Raw genomic sequence first — 21,783 nt, 5'->3', positions numbered from 1 at the left:
GCGGACAGCGGGTGCAATATCGGGGGAGTTGGAGGCAGGTCCGGAGCCCTTGTGTCCCCCAATTGGGTATTCCCCAGTAGGATATGATTCGAAGTTGTGGGATTAAGTGGGGTGGGGGAGATGCCCGACGGGTTGGGGTTGTCGGAGTGGGAGGGAAGGGAGGATTTCAAGGGGTTGTTTTTGTTCGGTTTACAGTACATACTGATATGGTTACTTGGCATAGAGTTGATGCAACAGCTGACACCTTAACGGCACAGTGGCACCAAAGAGGGAACGGCACAGTACGTCCCATGACTTGTTCCTCACCCATCGGCAGATATGAGTCACGTGGTGAACCTTGACATCACTGGGGAGGGACTGCTCTCCGTTATCACCTGGAATGTAAGAGGGTTGGGAGACCCAAGAAAGAGGAGACAAATTTTGGGAGCCCTTGACAGGTTGGGGGCCCAGGTCGCATTCTTACAGGAGACTCATATGGATCCCCGACGTGGGGGTTCCTTTGCCTCCCGTTGGGCAGCGCACTCTGCCTTCGCTTCCTATTCGTCCTATGCAAGGGGCACTGCAATCCTGATAAAAAGAAATGTCCTGTTTGTTCCCATGGGTGACGCTGTAGACCGGGAGGGCAGGTATTGCATGGCTTGGGGCAGGATGGGAGTGGAAACTGTCACATTTGCCTGCTCGTATGGTCCTAACTGTGACGACCCGAGCAGCTTTATTGCTCTCTGGAACAAGATCAGGGAAGTGGGCTCCACACATCTTATCTGGGGGGGAGATTTTAATGCTGTGCTTAATCCTGCTTTGGATAGATCCAACCCCTCTGCCCAACATTACACCACCGCACACAAGTACCTACGAGACATTTGCGACGCTCAGGACATCGTAGATACCTGGCGCCACTTACATCCGACTCAGGCGGAGGGCACACACTGGAATACCGCTCATGCCACATGGGCCAGACTGGATTACGTTCTAGTGTCCAGAGGATTGGCACCCTCACTGGTCACAGTCCAACACGTAGCACGCACATTTTCGGACCACTCCCCGGTATTGGTTAAGCTCCGCTTACCGGACATAATGGGTAGGCCACCCTCATGGAGACTTCAACCCAACATATTACTAGATGAACTGTTCCGCTCTGAACTAGGTCAGGAGCTTGCCGACTTTCTTACTCACAACAAGGGTTCAGTGGAGCGAGTTGCTACTCTCTGGGAAGCGCTGAAGGTCACAGTGCGAGGCATCTGCATCTCAAAGAGCTCGGGAGTACTGAGAACTTTGCGTGCCTCATTGCGCACATTGGAAACTACACTACACACGCTAGAAACCCGACCGGACTTTGCCACCGACTCGGATACACAGGCACAATACAGAAAGGCCCTTTCGGACTACACCTCCACCGCCGAGAGGGATGTCAAATTCCGGGGTAAATATTTTAGGGCGAGGGCTTATGGCGAGGGCGAGCAGCCCGGGAAATTTCTGGCGGGAATAATTCGGCCCCCAAGAGGCTCAAATTTCGTTTTGGAACTGGAGGGAGGCGACGGGATGCCCCTGCGAGACTCGGACTCGCTTCTAGCTGCCTTCACTGCCCATTATTCTGCCCTTTACTCAACTACCAGGGTGAGTGCACTAGATATGGACGACTACTTGAGGGAGCTGATGCTGGGCTGGCGTTCAGATCGTCACCGGGAGTTCTTGGCTGAACCCATTGGCCTGGACGAAATCAGGGACGCTATCAGGCAGATGACACCCGGGAAAGCCCCTGGCCTGGACGGCCTGCCTATGGACTTCTACAAGGCATACGAGGATTTACTTGCGCCGGTGCTTCGTGAGGTTTATATGGAAGCTCATGAATCCGGCACACTTCCCCCCTCCATGCAGGAAGCCCTAATCACCTCGCTTCTAAAACCCGGGAAACCGCCTCAATACTGTGACTCCTACAGGCCACTCTCACTAATCAATTGTGATGCAAAAATCTTGGCCAAAGTGCTGGCCAATCGCTTGCAGCTAATACTGGGGGGCCTGGTACTGGCAGACCAGGCGGGATTTGTCCCCGGCAGAGCCACCTCCCACAACCTCCGGACCCTTTTCTCTATAGTGGATAATGTGGACCCTAACTTGCCTCTGGCGGCTGTCCTACTGGACGCCACCAAGGCATTCGACTCCCTAGAGTGGGACTATCTCCAATGTATCCTGCGGAACATGGGGATGCCGATAGGATTTACGCAATGGATCGGTATCCTTTACCGCAGACCAGTGGCTCGGGTGGGGGTAAATGGTCGGATTTCTGAGGCCTTTGCTGTGTCCAGGGGAACTCGTCAGGGGTGCCCCCTCTCCCCATTATTGTTCGCCATAGCGATGGAACCGCTAGCTGCTCGTCTTCGACAACATCACCGGGAAAGGGCTCTGCGATGTCTTCAAAGGGAAGTGCTCATATCATTGTATGCGGACGACATCACGCTATATATCCGCGACCCTGCTGCTAATCTTAACCCTATCTTGAGGGAATTCATTCGGTTTGCTGGCCTGTCAGGTATACACATTAATTGGGGAAAATCCACTATATTCCCGCTCACCGCGGCCGCCCAGCCTTTTCAGCTAGATTACCCTCTGAGATGGTGTGAGGACGAGGTCCGATACCTGGGCATTCTACTCTCCCGTGATAGGACGGAACTGATGCGGATGAATTATGGTCGCACGTTTGACCATATCCAAACTTGCGTGACCAGATGGATCACGCTGCCCCTTTCTTTAGCAGGGCGGGCGTCTCTCATTAAAATGGTGATCCTTCCCAAGCTACTTTACCTCTTCTTAAATATCCCATATTACCCGGGCAGGTCCTTCTTCCGCCTACTGCGCTCCGAGCTCATCCGATTGGTGTGGGGGGGGAAGAGGCCGCGCCTGAGCTGGGACGTCTTGACTCGCCCATTCGCCCAGGGGGGCTTCGATTTACCGGAGCTCGAACTTTATTACTACAGCGCTCAGGCCCATTATGTTCACCATTGGATTCACCCCACTCCCTTTATGCCACATATAGCGGTGGAACACTGGCTAGTGGATCCTATCCCACTGGAGGGGGCCATCTTTAGTGCGCCGGAGACTAGGGCTGCACACCACACCACAGTCTCCAGCTCGGCTCTCGCGTGGCGTAAGATAGCACATGAAGCCAGAATGACACTTCTGTATTCTCCTCTGCTGCCTCTGGCATATCATCCCCGGCTCCCCATTCTGCAGGAGCAAATATTTAAGAAATTTATTGCCAAACTCAACATCAAGACGTGGGGAGACCTGTACCATAACGGGCTATTTCGGTCTCAATCGCACATGCTGGCGGACCTCACACCCACTCCCATGGATACATTTCTTTACACTCGTCTGCGGGGGGGGGGGTACGATCGCTGACCGAGGGATTCCCGGAAGAACCACCCACTCTAGACCCTCTACATCAGCTGCTTAAAGCTTCCACTCCGGCACACGCGGTCTCCAATATATATCACTCTATACGTGCGGTGTCCGACCCGGGAACCTGCAGGGCCCGAACCAGGTGGGAGGCTGACTTAGGGATACCCATAGAGGACGAACTCTGGAGTTATTGTTGTCTCCAGACCGCACAGATCTCCTCCAGTAGTCGATTCAGGGTTATCCACTATAAGTTCCTGCATCGTCTTTATTGTACTCCAGTTCACATGTGTAGGGTGGGCCTCCGAGGGGATGATCTCTGTTGGCGATGCCGCACACCAGAGGCAGATTTTTTGCACATGGCTTGGGGCTGCCGGGAAATAGCCGACTACTGGCAACAAATATATTCCGGTATTTCGGAAATGATAGGAGTCTCACTTACACCATCTCCGACGCAGGCACTCCTGGGGTACACGAAAACCATTAAGAAACCAGTTCGCCGATTTGCCACCGTTGCTTTCCTCCTTGCGAAGAGGCTAATCGCCTGCAGATGGGGTAGGGGCAGGGCTCCTAAATACAAAGACTGGATCGACAACATGGTGCATTGCCAAGATACACTGCTCTGCTATGCTGAGCTGCTACCCACAGCGTCCAGACCAGTGGATATTTGGAGTCCCCTTACGACATATTTATTATCACACCCGCTGACATAGCACACCCTCACTTACCCGATTGCCCGAATTCTATGCCACTGATTCCACTGGATCATTCCATTTGGGAGGTGGGGGGTGGAAACTCTGTTGGGTGAGGGAGGTCCTAGATCTCACTCTTGATCGGTGGGTCGGAGCACCCGTTGCTAACTGTTGGTCCCTCCGAGAACTGGCATGCCCTCTTTGGGGGTACAGGAAGGCGATGAGGTTATAGCCATCCCGAATGTCACCACAGACCACGAAACAGGTACCACTGTGACCATGATCTACTGTATTCCTCGGGGGTGGCTTGAGAGGTCACTACCCTCTACAGATTCAACCTATGCACATATTGTAATGGTTTATCAGGTTTAATAACACATACAAATCACATGACGTAAAGTATGTTGCGGCCCCACTGAACATAGTACTGTGGCATTAATGTTTACTGTAACGCTGCCGGCCCCTGAAGGGGTTGTAGGCGGACAGCTGTGTACTTAACCGTCATTCAGTTCATATATTACGCTGCCGGCCAGTTGCTGGTTGTAGGCACAGGGGCTGTGTACTGCTTATTTCCAACTTAATAAAGGTTTTTTGAAAACTTAAAAAAAAAACAAACAAAAAAAAAATATATTAAAAGGCTGTTGGAGTCTCGCTACAGCTAGTAACACTAGTGCTCAAGCAAAGGGCATGATTTTTAAAAGCAGGGCATAATTCTAACTGTCTTGTTACTCTATTGCATATTAAATACATTGTACATGTGCAGCCAGGGATACAGTATCTGGCCATAGATGTGAGAAGTGTAGCGCCATACCATGCTGAACAGCAAAAACCTTTTTAAACCCTTTTTCAATTGGACACTTGCATGGATTGTAGTTCAGCAACAGTCTTCGATGCCCTTATAATGTCTTGACCCTTGTCTTACACTTAGCCACTCAATAGGCTCCTATGTGTTAAAGAAGTGTAAGTGAAAAGATGTGAGCCATTTTACTTTCTGTTGTCTTGTGTGGCATTTGTGTTCTTTGAGGTCAGGGGTAGGTAGGGCAGTGTGAGGGGTACTTAAGGCTAGTCCAGTAGTTGCAGCTGCTACCCCTGACTACCTCTAATTGACAGCATGTGAAATTGGAGTAAACTTGCTGACAAGGTTAGAGGTTTGATCAAGTAAATTGTGTGTTGCCTGTTTTCTGCCCCCCCCAGGGCACTGTTACATTATAGAAGGGGACACTGGTGACTGTGCGGTTCCTTCTGTGTTAAAGATAGCACCTGGGCAAGTATTGTGCCCGAACTATTTTTAGCGGGCATTCCCTCATTAGCACAGGAATGTGTCACCATGTGAATGTGTGCTACATTTTGCCTCAGTGCCCATGCCATATTTTGGACACAGGGGCAGAGGCAAAGAGACTGTCAGGTGGTGCCCTAATTATGCACCAAAAGAAGGTGGCACACATTCAGTGCCCAGCTGATAGCAGCCCTCTGGTGGGGGAAATGGAGTCTGATGAACCCTATAAACATCCTTCTGCAGGCAGGTGTAAAACAAGTTCACCTTCACAGTGAAAGACAGAGCGACTGCTTCAATCAGCCGCTTTGTATTTCACAAACGTTCAGGACTCATGGCAACAGTGAGTTTGCATCTGCCCTGGGGGCAGCACATAACAGAAATAGGGTGCACTGTCCCTGTTTGCACCAAGCACACCCATAAGACTGAGCGTTGCAGTCTGAACAGGAATAGTGAACCCTAATTGTAATATAGCCCCTTGTAACCGGGATCGGGTACTCTCTCTTCACCACAGATAGTTTATCCCTTTGAGTCCAGGCCTACCAGTGACATAGCAAGGGTGCCATGAGACCTAATTAATATAAGCAAGAAAAATAGCATTCTCGCCCTTTCAACTATGTGGTTAACACCAGCCACAAATGGGCTCTGGAGCTGTAATGACAGACACCCATCTGAGGCCTGCCCCCTTCTGTAAATGCCTAAAGGTAAACATCGTACCAATTGTTCTTGAGGGAGTTATTACTTGTGAACATTAGCTATCATTCAAGACTTTATCCTGACCAGCACAGAATCTTCTAAATCAAACTTGATGAGGCCAAAGAAGGAAAAAAACATTTCTTTCACCTAATGAGGGATGTACACACAGAACTACTCAAGGGCAGAACTCTGCTTGACATGCTGGACATTATTCTTCAATAGAAAAAGCAAGTGGACTTAATTCCCAAGATACAATCAAAGGCATCTCAGGACCAGGAAGGGCCTTGGACCAGAACCCTGCTTCACTGTAATCTACCAGTTAAGATCTCACCATAAACCTCATCCAGCACACCATTGTGCCAATCTGAACAATCACCCCAGACCTAACAACACAAATACTCACGTAGCATCCTCACAACACATAGATCCAAAATTATACACATATCAGTAAGCACCTCACCTTCAATTTACTGAACACACACTTTATCTCATGCTCATCAGTGTACTTTCTAGGGTCTAAGGGGCATATTTTCAAGCACGGCGTTAAAATTATCGCCGCTTTAGCGGCAGAAAACTGTCGCTAAAGAGGCGATAATGGGCTTGATAATATGCCGCAGAGAATTCCAATAGAAGCCCATGTTGACACCAGAACATGGGCTTTTATGGGAATTCTCACGGGCATATTATCAAGCTCATTATCCCCGCTTTAGCTGCAGTTTTCTGCCGCTAAAGTGGCGATAATTTTAACGCCGTTTTTTGATAATGTGCCCCTAAAATCCTCCAGTTATGGAACACCTCATCCCCTATCACAACTTTAATACATTCTCCATCACAGAAATATGGTTCACTTCCACAACCTAGCCATTCCTCTTCCAATAGGCTACAACATACAGCATTCAGACTTTGGTCACAAGAAGGAAGAAAGCCTCCTCATCATCTATAGGTTCTCCTGGCTACCATGAACGGAGGGTGGGGTGCAGGTGAAGGTGACAAAAAATAAAATAGACTTACCATTCGACGCAATTTTCTCCTTGGGTCCTCTGGTAGGCTCCAACGTGGGACCGAGCAGCAAACTCCCCCAACCAATCCTGGTGCTGCTCTCACCAGCATGCAAGCAGAACCAGGAATGAAGGGAGCGGCCTTACTCAGCATTCCTAAGAGCATTGGAGGCCTGCGCAGTGTAAAATGCACATGTCTGGCTGGCAGTCACAAAACGGCCGGCCAAACAGACGTGCATTTTAAAACGCACAGCTCTTGCTGCTGCCATTTGGCACGGCAGCACTGGCCCCACCATTTCCTGTCACTCAGTTTAGGACAGGTCAGTTGCTCAAAAATAAAACAGTAATAAATAAACGTTATTACCATTTTATTTTTCAGCTCTGGGCTGGGCTGGGGCTTTCTTAGTAAGGCGACGCTCCTCCTCTCAAACGGAGGAGTCGCCCCTGTCTCCTGGTCTTGCATAATAGTAGGGGTAGGTAGAAAGCACACTGGATACCAGGGATTATATTTTTATAATATTTAGAGGTGTGGGCGGTACTAAATGGGCATACCAATGCCCCCACGCCCACAAACAAACCCCAAATGTAAGACAATGAGTAAAAAAGAAGTCACTTTGAAAAATGTCCTCTAATTCACATGCTTGTATGGGTACCCACAATTTTGGAAATGTGCAAATAACTACTGCTTCTAAACTCTATATATTGTTCACATTTTGGAAATACATAGGTGTCCTTGATACCTATTTTTCACTAAATGTATTGCTATAAACCTGGTACACAATGAAAACCCATTACAAGGCGCAACTCAGTAATTGGCTTTGGGTACCTCAGGTTCTTAGTAAACCTACAAGTCCCATATATCACCACAACCAGAAGGGTCCAGCGGACGTAATGGTATAGTGCTTCTAAAAATCTGGTTTGTTAGAGGACGTTACAGGTGAAACTTTTGGCAAGAATGGCTGTTTTTTTCAACTCAATTTAAATATTTCTTTATTTCGACAGTTAGTTTCTATAGGAAAGCCTTGCAGGATCTACACAAATGACCCGTTGCTAAATTCAGAATTTTGTCTACTTTTCTGATATGTATAGCGTTTTCAGGATCCATTATAGATTTCATACCTATTTCTACCACTAACTGGAAGGAGGCTGAAAGCACAAAAAATAGTTTTAAAAAAGGCTTTGACCCAGTAAAATGACAAAACGGCGTAGAAAGTTTTGGTTTTCTGACAAACTTTTGCCTGTCCCTAAAAGCTGGGAAGATGGTGATTGCAGCACCACAAACCCTTTGTTGATACCCTTTGCACTGAAAAAACAGATGTTTTTTCTACAGCTCTTTTTCCCCAAAAAACAAATTGTTGCTGTATTTTGGCTAATTTCTGGGTCCCCTCCAGGGGAATTCACAAACCCTGGGTACCTTTGAAATCCTCAGGATGTTGGAAGAAAAGGATGCAAATTTGGCATGGATATCTTATGTGAACAAAAAATTACAGGGGCCTAAGTGCGAACTAGCCCAAATAGCCAAAAAAGGCTTAGCACGGGGCGGGGGGCCTACTAGCGAAAGGATTAAGTTAAGGCCATCCAAGAGCAGGCTGCCTCTATGTCTTTCACTGAGAGAGTCACCATCTGAGAATGTGGTGGCCGGGAAGCTCCTGTCCATACCTACCTACACAGAAAGAACCAGTAAGCTGCGACATTATAAAGTAGACTGAATGTATCTTTTCTTCTAAATGAATGCCCTGGTTTTTCTGATTTAATGCCCTGTAGTTCAGAGGCTTAGGATGTAGGTAAGAGATCCGAATATATCAATTTGAGTAGTAAATAAATATATAACTAGATTGGTGTTATGTTGCAACAGGGTTGGCCAAGAAAGTTTTGAAGCAGCTTTATAAGTGGCCACTGCTTCTCCCAACTCACCATTTATGGCATTTGTTGCAGGAAATCACCTTCTCCCCCACAGCATAGTAATTCTTATCTTGGTCATAACAGCCACACTTCTTTACACACTGCTTGGTAGTTTCCTCTAGGTAGTCGTTGACATCTTGACATCTGGGGTAGCAGCCTGAAACAATAAATGTAGGTGATAGTTAACACTTCTGAAAAACATTATCTTGATATGATACATGACTGTTGGCAGAGAGATCTAAATTCCTGACTCATACACTATTAATCAGAGCAAGGGTTCAATTCTGCAGTGGGCATGGAAGATTATCGTGGGAGAGAGAATCTTTTGCAGTTGAAGTATCATGCGTCTGCAGGGCCATAGTAATGTCCTGGTCCCAGCGGGTATGGTTGCAGGTAATTATCAGCAGGCACTCCAGGCAAGATGACTGGACATAAGGCATGACCTCACTCAGTGGAGGGTAGGGTCATTTTAATGGTCCCCACTCATCAAATAGGCTCCGTCAGAGCTCTTACAGTGGTGGAATCAGCCTTCATCAAACCACTCCATCTGAAAAAAACATTCCACACTTAATGACCAGAAAAGGCCTCTGATGCCATCACACAGGAAGGCTCAGTTATAGACCTTTTTCTGATCTGTGACTCAACTTGGTGTGCTAACTGTCACTGCCTATCTACACCCACAACCGCACATAGATTAGTCTTCAAATCGCACCTTGCCCCAACTATCCATCAAGGTCACCTGTGCACAGTACAAGACTAGACACATATATCAGTATACTTGGAGAGACCATCTTGCCTACAGGCATGATTCATTTCAAGGCAGCCTCCTTCTCCAGCACCACGGCCACTTATGAAAACTACTAGGGCAGATAACTGTTAGCTGCTCAATGAAACATGGCTCTTAGATCATGCTTCTTCCCCCTCACATAATACAGGTTTCCTAAGTTACGGCAAACTAGAAATTTGGTACAAAATGAGACCTCTCCTATGTCTTAGGAAACAAGGAGCAATTTTAATCCCTATGGAACACTGCAATTAGGAGATTCTATTTATTATATGTGCTACATGACTATCTGCTGACATCTATCTCCAGATGGATATAAACCACTGTATTGCAGCAAGTTTCTGCTGATGCTGTAACATACTTTTTTTTTATTGTATCAAAAGCATTGAAATTGGTTGATTAACTGGAGTTGTATGGCCAACAACTCTGACCAGTACAAAGTCATGGTTTCATTTACCATACAGTGTCATGTTTCCCAGTTAGGCCTAGTAGGGAACGTTGTCATTTTTACATGAGCATGTATCTTTCCTAAAATTGCCTTCATTATTCACATCGACATATGACACACATTTGCATTTGTGACACTTTGGTTTAGTTTACTAGGAATACCGACATTGCTTACACAAATCAACTTCGCAAGGAAACTATCATGTTGCCTTGGCATTATGTACAAGGCCTACACGTACATGGTGCAAATGTGTTTGTTATTTACATCCATATGCTGACACAGCTATCTGTAGCATACAAATAATGGCAGCCTGATCATAATCTTGGCCCAAGAACAGAATGCCTTTTTCTATAAATAAACATCTTTTATCGGGTATACTCAGAGAAGGCACTTCTGCTGACTTCGAGAGGTCTCTACATACTGAAGATCCTGCCCAGCAGCTGACTAACATCTCTGTGAGGGGTGTCCAGCTTGTGATCAAGATGGGTCCTGCATACTTAACCTCCAGGTAATGGGGTTGGCTCATCCAGTAAGGGGATACTTGACAAAACATACATATACACCCGAGACACATAGGTTAGGGTCTGCATAGTAGGAGTACTCTAGAATGTTATATTATTTTATATGGTTACATATATACATTGTTTCAGCACGATGGTGGAATATTTTGTTCTGTTCACTGTTCTGACACTTACTATAACTTTCATCTAATTCTGTCTATTGATCATCACAGCACATATACTCTATACAAGAATCACTTTGTTTAAACACATTTTGAAAACGTCCCTCTATGTATTCTATGTATATATCCTCAAGCAAAAGAGAGCACCAGTGTATGAGTGAAATGTTCTAGGTCTGTCACCATAGTTCCTGAGGGAACCGGGTTGTCATGCTTAGTGGTTGTCAGAAATTTTCTCTGCCTGTCTAGGTTAGAGGGGCTTATGGAAGCTCTGTGAGCTAGCTGGTCTAAGGAACAACATATGCTGTGGGAGTGCGTGGAATCAGTCTGGCTCTGTCCCAAAGTGTATGTTGGCCACAAACTCGCAGTTCCTAATGATGAGTGGAAACTACACGACAACAAGGGAACATACTATCTGTCACAGATCCTGAATTTAACTCAAATGTACACAATCTGTGAAGACAGGATTCTTGAGACAAGGTAACTGGTTTTATTTATAAATCTAAAAAAAAGAGGAAACTGGATATGCAATGATGCTAAGTCAGATGTTCAAACTTCAGATAAAAAATTCAGCTTAATAACCAGGAACAAATCCTTCACAGAGAAAGAGAGTTGGCCAATATATGAATCATGAGCATCAGTCCAAACCTCTGGTATGGGTTTGCGAAACAGAGTGGGTGGTCCATTTCACCACATCTGTGGTTCGAGTAGGTTCCATGGAAAGAAATATTAGTACAATAGGATGTTGGGAGGGGAGCTCTATTGAAGACAAAGAAGTGGCTCAGTGCTAATAATGGCTGATATAAGATTTCTGCTCCAACATCCCACTGTTTGTCTGTCTGTTTCTCCCTTTTAAATTTAGAACATTCTACCATGAATAAGTGAAATATTCAAATAGCCTTACTATCCTTCCACCTCAGGCTACATTGCTTATGAAAGGCCCTCTCACTCGCAATAGGCCCTGGCTCTGGCCTATACCTGGGGTTCAAAGTGCATCATGTGTAAAGGCCAACAGCATGAAACCCTCGTTGTTCACAGGCTACTGGCTATATAGCCAATGCAAACATAAGAGGGGACAATGGGCAACCTTGCCAGGTGCCTCTCTCAATCCAATGGGAAAGAAGTCAAGCCATTAATGGACATGCAGGTCAAGGTTGATGATAAAGTCGGGCTATAATCAGAAGAAATGCCTTACCCAATCCCTAGCATTGAAGTACCTCTGATGTAAAAAGCCATTTTAGAGAGTCTGAGACCTTTTCTGAGTCAAAGAAATGTGCCACTACTGACATGGTGGGCTTGATGTGGAGTAATATTGTCATTATTGTTCAGAGATTAAAGAGGATTGCCCTACCAGCTATAAAGCTTGATTGATCAGACAATATTCAACATTGGATGGATCAATGTATTGGCTATGATTTTTGCATAAATCTTTTTTCAATGTTTTAAAGAGAGTGAGGCCTATATGATGAGCTTTGTTCAGGTGACTTGCCTGTTTTGGTCAGAACTGTAATGATTGCCTCACAAACTGAGGGCGAGGGATGCCCACATTCAAGGACTCCTATTAAGAAGATGATGTGTCAGCAAATCAGCAAACATTTCTGTAGCTAGCCCATCGGAGTGAGAGGCTTTGCCTCTGTCTAAAGATTCAATGGCCTGCTTTATATCAACTCCTTCAATGGAAGAGCTCAATAATTCACGGATTGAACCCTCTATCCACACACGAGCAATATCATCCAGCTATGCTGTGACTTGCTGGGAGGTGACTGTACCTTTAGTCTTATAGAGGGATAAACAATATGGATAGAAGGATTCCAGGATTTTTTGGGTGCTGAATGTAACCTGATTATCTTTGGGCCGCGATGTGAATACATGTTTCTGATTCGGTTTCTTCGTCAGTATTGTTGCTAGTTTTCCCCCCCCAGCTAAACATTTGAGTCCTTATGGTCTACCTGAGAGGTTGGTTTCCTAATTTCATGTTTCTCTGAATGCTCTAAGTGTGTCACTAATCTTTGAAAGGGTTTGAGCTGATTTATTTTCAGTATATTCCCAGTATAACCACACCAGTTTTCTTAACAATTGATGAGGTAGCAGTGTATAGTCCACACTACCCCTGCATCCTTTGACATTTCCCGCTTAAATGCCCCATCATAGCCTCTCATAGTGTATACTGGAGAAGTGTGGCTCACTGGTTAGAGCAGGCAGACCCTGAAGCAGAGGTCAGACCCGGGACCAGGGTTCAATTCCCGACGCGGCAGGGTCTTGAGCTCAAATGTCCATGGACTCGATAATTCTCGCTTCGGTGCCTGACCTAATCATGGGTTCACACTCTGCAACTCTGGGCATTAAGCTTGCTTAATCTCCACAACGGCCCCCCGCGGCGGGATGCCTGGCTTTCACCTTGGGGATCCCCTGTAGGGGCTATCTCACAGGGAAAAGCCAGGACGGGTTCCCAAGGCAAGCGCGGAGATACCCCTTCGGGGGTCGATTCAGGCGCTATATAAGAAACATAATAATAATAATCTGCAGTTCTTACTGTTATGGTGTTTATTTAAAAGCATTCAATGATGGCTTTGTGTGTCTTTTTTGCTGAATATGTGATCTTGTAATGCGTCAGAGCAAAAGTGCTTGGACCACCTGCAATGGGATACTTTATAAGGTAAAGGTGATTGCGAAGTGATCAGATAATGTTCTGGAAAAGAGCCTGTTATCCATTACCCATGGGGCCATGTGAGTGCTGATTAACCAGCAGTCAATAGGCTAATTGGAGATGTGCTCCGACGGTTGTGAAGTTCTGGGTGTTACAAGCGCCAAGCTTCGATGTACCCCTCCTCTCACATGATTTGCTTAATGGAATTAGCAGCTTGGGTAATTATTTTTAGATCCCATTGTTGACCTATCCAGTTGGGTGTCTAGGGACTTACCCCAGATTGATTCTGACATTCGATGTGAGTTATATTTAGTCTGGAGTTTTGCATAGAACTCAGGAGATATGATGTTGGGGTCATAGATATTGACTATAGATTTTTCAGTGTTAGCCATCAACCCTTCTACAATTATTTGTCAACCTTGTTTTTCCACTAGTGATGTGTATAACTGCAGGTTAACAGATTGTTATATTAGCATGACAACTCCACATGAGCCAGTCTTTTATGAAGAAAAAACCTATGGTGACTCCATTTTAGGGCCATTGTGACCTTTGTCTCAGGGATAAGGTTTTTCCTTGCAACAGAGCATTGTCTATTTGATGTTGAGTATGCGAGGACCTGGCACATCTCTTTGTAGTTGTTCAGGCCCCTTAAGTTCCATTTCATTAGTCTGACAACTGTACTCTTCAGTGTTCTATTACTGGCACCTTGTTGCTGTATGCATGGCTGGGCAGGGTCCGCATTGCTGTGTGACATTGGTTGGATCTACTTTTCTATGTGATCGCAACTATTTTGATCCAGCAACATTGCAGGAATAATGGAGTTCTGAAAATAATAAAACTTCTCCTCCCATCCTCCACTCATATTGGTCCTAATCATCAATTGTACCCCACCCCTACCAACAAGTGGTAAACAAAAACATGGCCTCTACTTGAAACAGACCCATATAGTGTTAGCCAAGGTCGCTGCCAGCTTGGTTTGCACAACAGGTCATGGGAGATAGGGTGGAAATTCCCAGCAATTAGGGGACCAATGTTAAAAAATATTTGCGGTACCATGATATTGAATACAAAAATAAAGTATAACTACAGCCATTACCTGGGGTGTGGCCAAGCAGGCTGCGATGGCAGACGTGTCCTGCTGAGGCTCCGCGATTGGGCTAGCATATTGCCCACTTCCTCGCATCGGACTGCAGAGCCGACACCCAGGTGCTGGAACACGAAAAACATCCAGTGGTGAATCAGTATCCCGGCAATTGGGCAAATTCCCGACAGAAATCGAAATTTTTTCAGGACCCTGACCCCTGGCGGCTGCACCTAACTTTAGGCCCAGTGAGATCGGGCTGGTGCAGAGGGACGCACACCAGGAGCGGGAGCCGCGAGACAAACGGCCAGGGACACAGGGGCGGTGAGAGGACATCCCGGCACAGGGGATAGCCAGCGTTCGTCCCAAAAGCAAGTAGGGAGACGGATGCCGGTGGCGGGGACCAGAGGTGGTCCGCCCTCTTTGATGCTACAGACCTGATCTAGCAGATAACCCAGACTCGGAGTGCAACTGAGCGGTGCCGGGGGTACCAGCCCTGATACCAGTACTCAGAGACGGACAGACGGTTACCGAGCCCAGCCCAGCTGCGAACTACAGGACAGTACTCTGCCAGTGCCGCCTGACCCCAAAATGGAGCCCGAGGATCGCGGCGAACAGCGGGACTGACGACCAGTCTCTGCGCCAACCGTGAACACGCAGCGACGACAAGGCAGAGGTGAGCAGGGGACCCCCCCTGGTCGAAAGGCGACGTAAAAGCAACCCCCCACACTGCTACAGATGCCAAGCTGACCGTGCCCAAGACGGACGGTGCCTGACCTTAATATGGTGGCTAAGTAATACACGTCGTGCCTGCATCGGCTTGAACACTACATCACTGGTGAGGCGCTCAACTTGGCTGCCAGATCACTCACGTTCCCCGCATTAAACTCTTCCCTGAGCAACACGCACTGTGCACCATACCCCTCCTGGCAGCACCCGACCTCTTCCGAAACCGCGAGGAAGCGGGCCAGGTGCTGGGGCGATTAGAGCAGTGATCCCCCCCACCCAGACACTTACTGAGCCGATGCATCCTCATCTCCTTGCCCGGTGAACGCCTGTTAACCAACGAGACCCCCAAGACCGGCATCGGGGCATTTCATAAGCGGGGACTCTGCTGCATACCCCACAGCCACCGACAGCGCTCACGGTGCGCGCGACCCGCCCAGTCACCACAAAGGGGAAGCCGAGGACATCGCAACACACAACAGTGCCCGAGACTGCACTGGAGAACATGCCAAACACCCAGACATGGGCCAACGCTGCCGCGCCTCAGTCCGATCCATCTATCTCGGACAAACTAGATCAAGTATTGGCGGCCATCGAACTCTCCAGGGTGTCCATGGTGGAGCGACTCGGCACCCTGATGACGGACATCAGCCTCACCCGGGATGACCACAGAAAATTGGCTGACAAAGCGAAGGATGGAGAGAAGACACTGGCCGACCTGCACCCGCCGTCAAGGCACACCAGACGACACTCCAAGATGCCCTTAGCCATCTGACCACCATGGAAGAGTGTGCGGATGATTTGGAAGGGTGCTCGCGACACTGTAACATCCGCGTGCTGGGACTTCCAGAGGGAATCGAAGGCGCGAACCCGATGGAATACATGGAAGCATGGGTGAAATCTTTCACTCCCACGGCTGACCGGAAGGCATTCTTCTCCATAGAACGTGCCCACAGAGTCCCAGCCCGCAAACCCCCTCCAGGAGCCGCCCCAGACCAATGCTGCCGAAATTCCTGCATTTCCGAGACCATGCAGTGCTTCGAGCCGCCAGACAATCAGGCCCCTTACAAGTGGAAAACAAATAGATAATGATTTTCCCTGACTACGCACGGGCGGTGCAGCAACAAAGATCATCGTTCCTGGAAGTGAAACGTCAATTGTGGGCGAACAATATACAATATTCCCTGCTCTTCCCTGCCTGCCTCAAAGTTCTCCATAATGGCTCCGCCATCTTCTTCACAAAAGCCGAAGAGGCACACGAATGGGCGGATCAACACTGTGCACAACAACCCAGAGCAGAGACCACATGCAGCTCAAGTTTCAAGTCGTCGCGCACCAGGAGACGTAACCCGAAGCAGCAACGCAGCGGTAAAAATAAGGTGGCTGGGACTCACACCCAAGAATCTCCAGACCTAGAGCAAATCATGAAGGAGCGACGAGAGGCTCTACGAGCAGTGACTGAACTACAGACCTCCCCACTCATGGAGGACACAGATCGAGCCCCACACCTCTTTTCTTCGGAGGGAGAGGATGACGGAACGCAGTCTGGAGTGGACTCAATTACGCCCCCCCTGGTTACCCCACAGATGGCTGATGCCATGTTGGATGGGCAAACTAACACCCTCTCAGCATGAGGTGAACTGACTGGTGGCCCTTCAACGGCCTGCGCAACCAAGACTCACCTATTGAGCGCAGGCAGCGCAGATATGACTCAGCACAATCCAGACGACTCCCAATGATCCTACAAATGCCCGGTCGGCGAATCGCCTCGCATACAAGCACTGCCACCCCCACATCATATTGTTGCACTCTCCTCTTTTATGAGAGTAGGTTTGGACGTCTCGTCGCTAGCGATAGGTCCTTGGTATTGGGACTGTTTCCCGACCCAAGTTTATAGTTCATTGCCCCCGTTCAGTATAGTCCCATCCCCTCATGGAGCTGCACACAACAGGGTACCCGCATCACGCGAATGGGTGACATCGCATTTCACATGTTTATCACGCTGCTGGGGAATTGTCGGACACTATGCTCCAGCTGATGCTCGCCATCTTAGCACGTACTAACAACACCCCATGGCTACAACAATATAGAATACTGACATCAGCATTTTAACACTAAACACTAGGGGCCTCCATACGCCAAGCAAACGTTACGCCGTATACTCATATACAAAACGCCAGAATGCACGAATCGCGTTCTTGCAGGAGACGCATCTCACCACAACAGAAATAGGCAAACTGCGGGCTAAACGGCGCGGAACTATATGTGCCACGTCATACTCAGCATACACCTGTGGGGCGCTGATTTGGGTTCGACCGGGGACCCCATTCCAGGAACTCAGAAGAGTGGTGGACAAGGAGGGTAGGTATGCCCTACTGGAGGGTCTCATAGATGGGCAATCAGTACTCCTGGGCAGTATATACGCCCCAAACGTGGAGCAAGGCAGGTTCTGGGACCACCTCACTGGTGTTCTGGCCCAATTTGCTTCCATACCATGGATATTAGGGGACGATTATAACTGTACACTAAGCCTTAACCTAGATCAATCCCACAACCCACCCACACACTCTTCAGCCCATAAACAAACAGAGCGGTTTAAAGCCTGGGTCACACAATGGGCGCTCACAGATGCATGGAGAATGCGTCATCCACAGACTCAACTGTACTCGTTCCACTCCATACCACATTACCTGCAGGTCCGACTAGATAGATTTTTATGCTCAGCGCCGCTCCTACCCAAAATTCAACATACGGACCACCTAGGCAGGGTTCTCTCTGACCATGACGCCCATATTCTTTGGTTAAACTGGAGACCCCCCCCCCATCCCCCTGTTCCCACTTGGCGACTGCCACAGGACTTCCTGGCGGACCAAGTCTTTAAACACGAACAGGGGCGAAGCATACAGGAATACTTCACCAATAACACAGGAACAGCGACATCTATGTTAGTGGAATGGGACACATTCAAAGTAGTGGCCAGGGGAGAACATATTAAACAAATAGTAGGGGTAAAACGGACACTGGAGCAAGCACTCACTAAAGCCGAAACGCAACTAGCCACCATTACTGAGCGAGACAACGCATCTGAGGAGACACTGGCACAAGTGGCAAAAGCAAAGACAGAGTATCTAGCTGCCTGCGCCGGCCTCCGTCGGTTCAACTTCAGGACGTACGCAACCCGGATGCATAAGGAGCGGGATAAAACGGGCATATTATTGGCATGACTAGCTAAACAAGACACCAAAGTGAAACCCATTACTGAAGTGATAGACCCCCTCGGAAATTTGGTGCGGTCCCAGGCTGAAATCCTGTTGGCGTTCCACCAATACTACTCAGAGGTTTACCGTAGCCCAGCACCAACAGGGCAGGAAATACTAGACCATTTTCTCGACCCGTTGACAATCCCCAAAATCACAAAGGCAGACAGAACGGCAGTAGATACAGAGATACAATCCGCCGACATCACCCAAGCCCTACACGCACTAGCTCGCAACAAAGCTCTGGGGCTGGACGGTTTCCCACTGGAATACTACACAACCTTCTCCCCCCTGTTGGTCCCTCGCCGGGTGGCGATGTTTGGGTAACACTGACGGAATTTGCAGAAGCCCTTGGGCTCAGAGTAAACTGGGACAAATCCACGGTTTACCCACTACACCAGAACCTCCCCCCTCGTGATGTCTGGCTGGGTGACCAGAAAGTGACCTGGAGTGCGGGGGCTCCCCGATACCTCGGGATCGGTCTCTACCACTCCCCGACCGACATATTTGAAGGCTACCACCGCAGAGCACTGGCCGGAATCAGATCAGCGGTCGGGTTCTGGAAGAACCTCCCGCTAGCCCCGATCGGCCGTGTGGCTATAGTCAAAATGATAATAGTCCCGCGGTTACTGTACCACTTCACGAATCTGCTGGTAATCCCACCCAGAGCATTCTTCCGGGACCTAGACTCGCTCCTCAGTTCACTCATATGGGGAACAGGCAGACGTGGGATAGCATTAACGAAGTTACACAACTGCTTACTACACAGGGAGGACTGGGCGCACCGTCATTCGAGTCCTACTTCCTGCCAGCAAAATTACAGTGGCTGTCCTACTGGACGGCGGGCAGACACATAGGTGAAACATACACAGTCACCGGCCAGGTACCGAACCCAGAACTCCGCCGCCTGCTACTGCCAGGCACTAAACCGAGGCGCACATACACCATACAAGTAGTAGTGGCACGCAAATGCATGCAAAGGATACACCGTATGTCGACGGGGAAGCCTCTGTACTCCCCTCTGCTGCCACTAGTCGGCTGGCCCAAATATGAGAAATATTGCACAACTAGCATGCTTCAGACAGGGACGGACTGCGGCCTAACCGAAATAGAGTCTCTATTTGAAGACGGACAGCTTAGACAGTTCCACCAGCTTATGGACGACTATGATCTCCCCCCTGTCCAGTTTCTACTTCACCGCCAACTCCTAGAAAGCTATCGATTGTACCACGACCTATCGACAGGAGAGCCTGCTACTCACCCGGTCATCCACACGATCATACACATGGGGATGGGGCAACACCTGACCACATTGCTCTATAAAGCCATTTGGGAGCTTACAAACAGACCCCTGGAGGCCCTGCGGGCCACTTGGGAGAAAGAACTAGGGCGCCAACTACACGAGAAAGAATGGGAGATAGCCCTCGAATATCCAAAGAAAGTGTCTAGAATTGCACTTTTTAAAAACATACAATTCTATATCCTACACAGGGCGTATCAAACGCCAGCACGCCTCCAAAGATTTTACCCAGACACCCAGTTCCTCTGTCCCAGATGCCGATCACAGGAAGCAGACTTTCACCACATGTTCTGGAGTTGCCCCACACTACAGCCATATTGGCACAATGTTCACAAGACACTCAGGGATCTCACAGGGCTCACACATCTGAACACCTGGGAAGCCTGTGCATTAGGTATTGTCCGGAAACAGAAGCAACACAAAGTGTCAATCTGCTTTGTCTCACTGGCAATTTTGTTGGCTAAATGCAATTCATTGGCGATCCCCCACAGGTCCCCCGATGGCGGCATGGGAGGGGCAGTACACAAATGGGCGACGGCGGAGGAGGACACACTAAAAGGAGAAGGTGAAGGGGATACCTAAACACCCTATCTCAATGGAGTGGACCCTATTATTGCACCACTTCAAACAGCCATCAACCCACGACGACCCAGTTGGCTCCCCACACACCCCGGTGGACCCACAGTCACAAGCCACGACCGTAAGCACACACACCGGATCTCCTCTTGCAGCAAACACGTAACGTTGCTTGATATTATAACCGTGCACCGCACGAGACTCGCAGACAAGACATCAGTGCTGGACCAACCACCTCCCCCCACCCCCAGCAGCACACAGACATATCAACCAGCGAGATGCATACCGCCCTGACACCCAGTCTGATATATGTATCCTGGATCCCATGAACGTTCCCCCAGTTTTGTATCCCAGTTCTATATAGGAATTGTTTAACGTAAGACCTTAATAAAGACAGGATACATGTCCATTTAATGCGAGGACAGTAATGTACAATGATGTAAAATGCAAGAAATGCAGTCAAATCAAATGTATCCTAACACAATCTGTCTTTGTAAAATAAAAATGCCAATAAAAATATGTCACAAAAAAAACTACAGCCATTACCTCCATTAAATACACAAAAAATTACTAAAATATCAAAAACAACATCAACTAAAATAATATTGCCGAAATACATGTAAAAAATAGAAACAATTTAATTTTAAACTGATAATTCCCTTAAAAACACAAAAACTTAACCACAAGTAAATTAAAGATTTTCAAATATTCCAATAACTAGATAAACATAACATATTAAATAATATATTTAAACCCATACTTACTAAATTGACAACTTAGCTAAATATGGAATACTTTAAATAATTAAATCCACAGACATCATATAAAATTAAAAACTAACATGTATACCCAAAATACTAACTAAAAAATATAATATTAATTGATATACTCTTACAATAAATAACCTTAGTACACACACCTAATTTGGCATTCACAAAATAAGGAACAAACTGCCAATATAATTCATACTGAACACAAATTAACCAATAAAATTAAACTTAGAAACAAAGTAATCAATAGAACTCTTAAAATAGTTAAATAAACACTATAAAAAAGGAGTTGAAAAATCAATAAGTAAATTCACAAAATTATCCCCGAGTCCTAAGACACCATAGAAAGCAAAAAAATCTAAATAAAAACAACTCCTGGAAAACAAAAAAGTAAAAGAAAATTAAAAAGCGATCATGAGTAAAAGAAACCAAAATAACTTCCTTCAAAAATATGAATTCAAAAATAAGGAAAGGCTTCCACTCTGACCAAAACACCTGTAAAAACACAATAGACCCACTTAAAAAATAAAGAAAGGCTTCCACTGTGACCAAAACACCTGT

The 21,783-nt window shown here is 47.4% G+C and overlaps 1 protein-coding gene across 1 annotated transcript in view; it reads right to left on the bottom strand.

Moving 5' to 3' along the window:
- Window positions 1–21,783, bottom strand: part of LOC146860841 (uncharacterized) — a 915,295-nt gene that overhangs the window by 411,010 nt on the left and 482,502 nt on the right. The window contains exon 27 of the mRNA XM_085646176.1: window positions 8,967–9,111. Coding sequence (XP_085502302.1) covers window positions 8,967–9,111 — 145 coding nt within the window. The remainder of the gene's footprint in view (window positions 1–8,966; window positions 9,112–21,783) is intronic.

The sequence above is a fragment of the Triturus cristatus genome, chromosome 3_1, assembly GCF_964204655.1.
Source record: "Triturus cristatus chromosome 3_1, aTriCri1.1, whole genome shotgun sequence".
Taxonomy (NCBI): Eukaryota; Metazoa; Chordata; class Amphibia; order Caudata; family Salamandridae; genus Triturus; species Triturus cristatus.
This window is presented reverse-complemented; position numbering and strand designations above follow the sequence as displayed.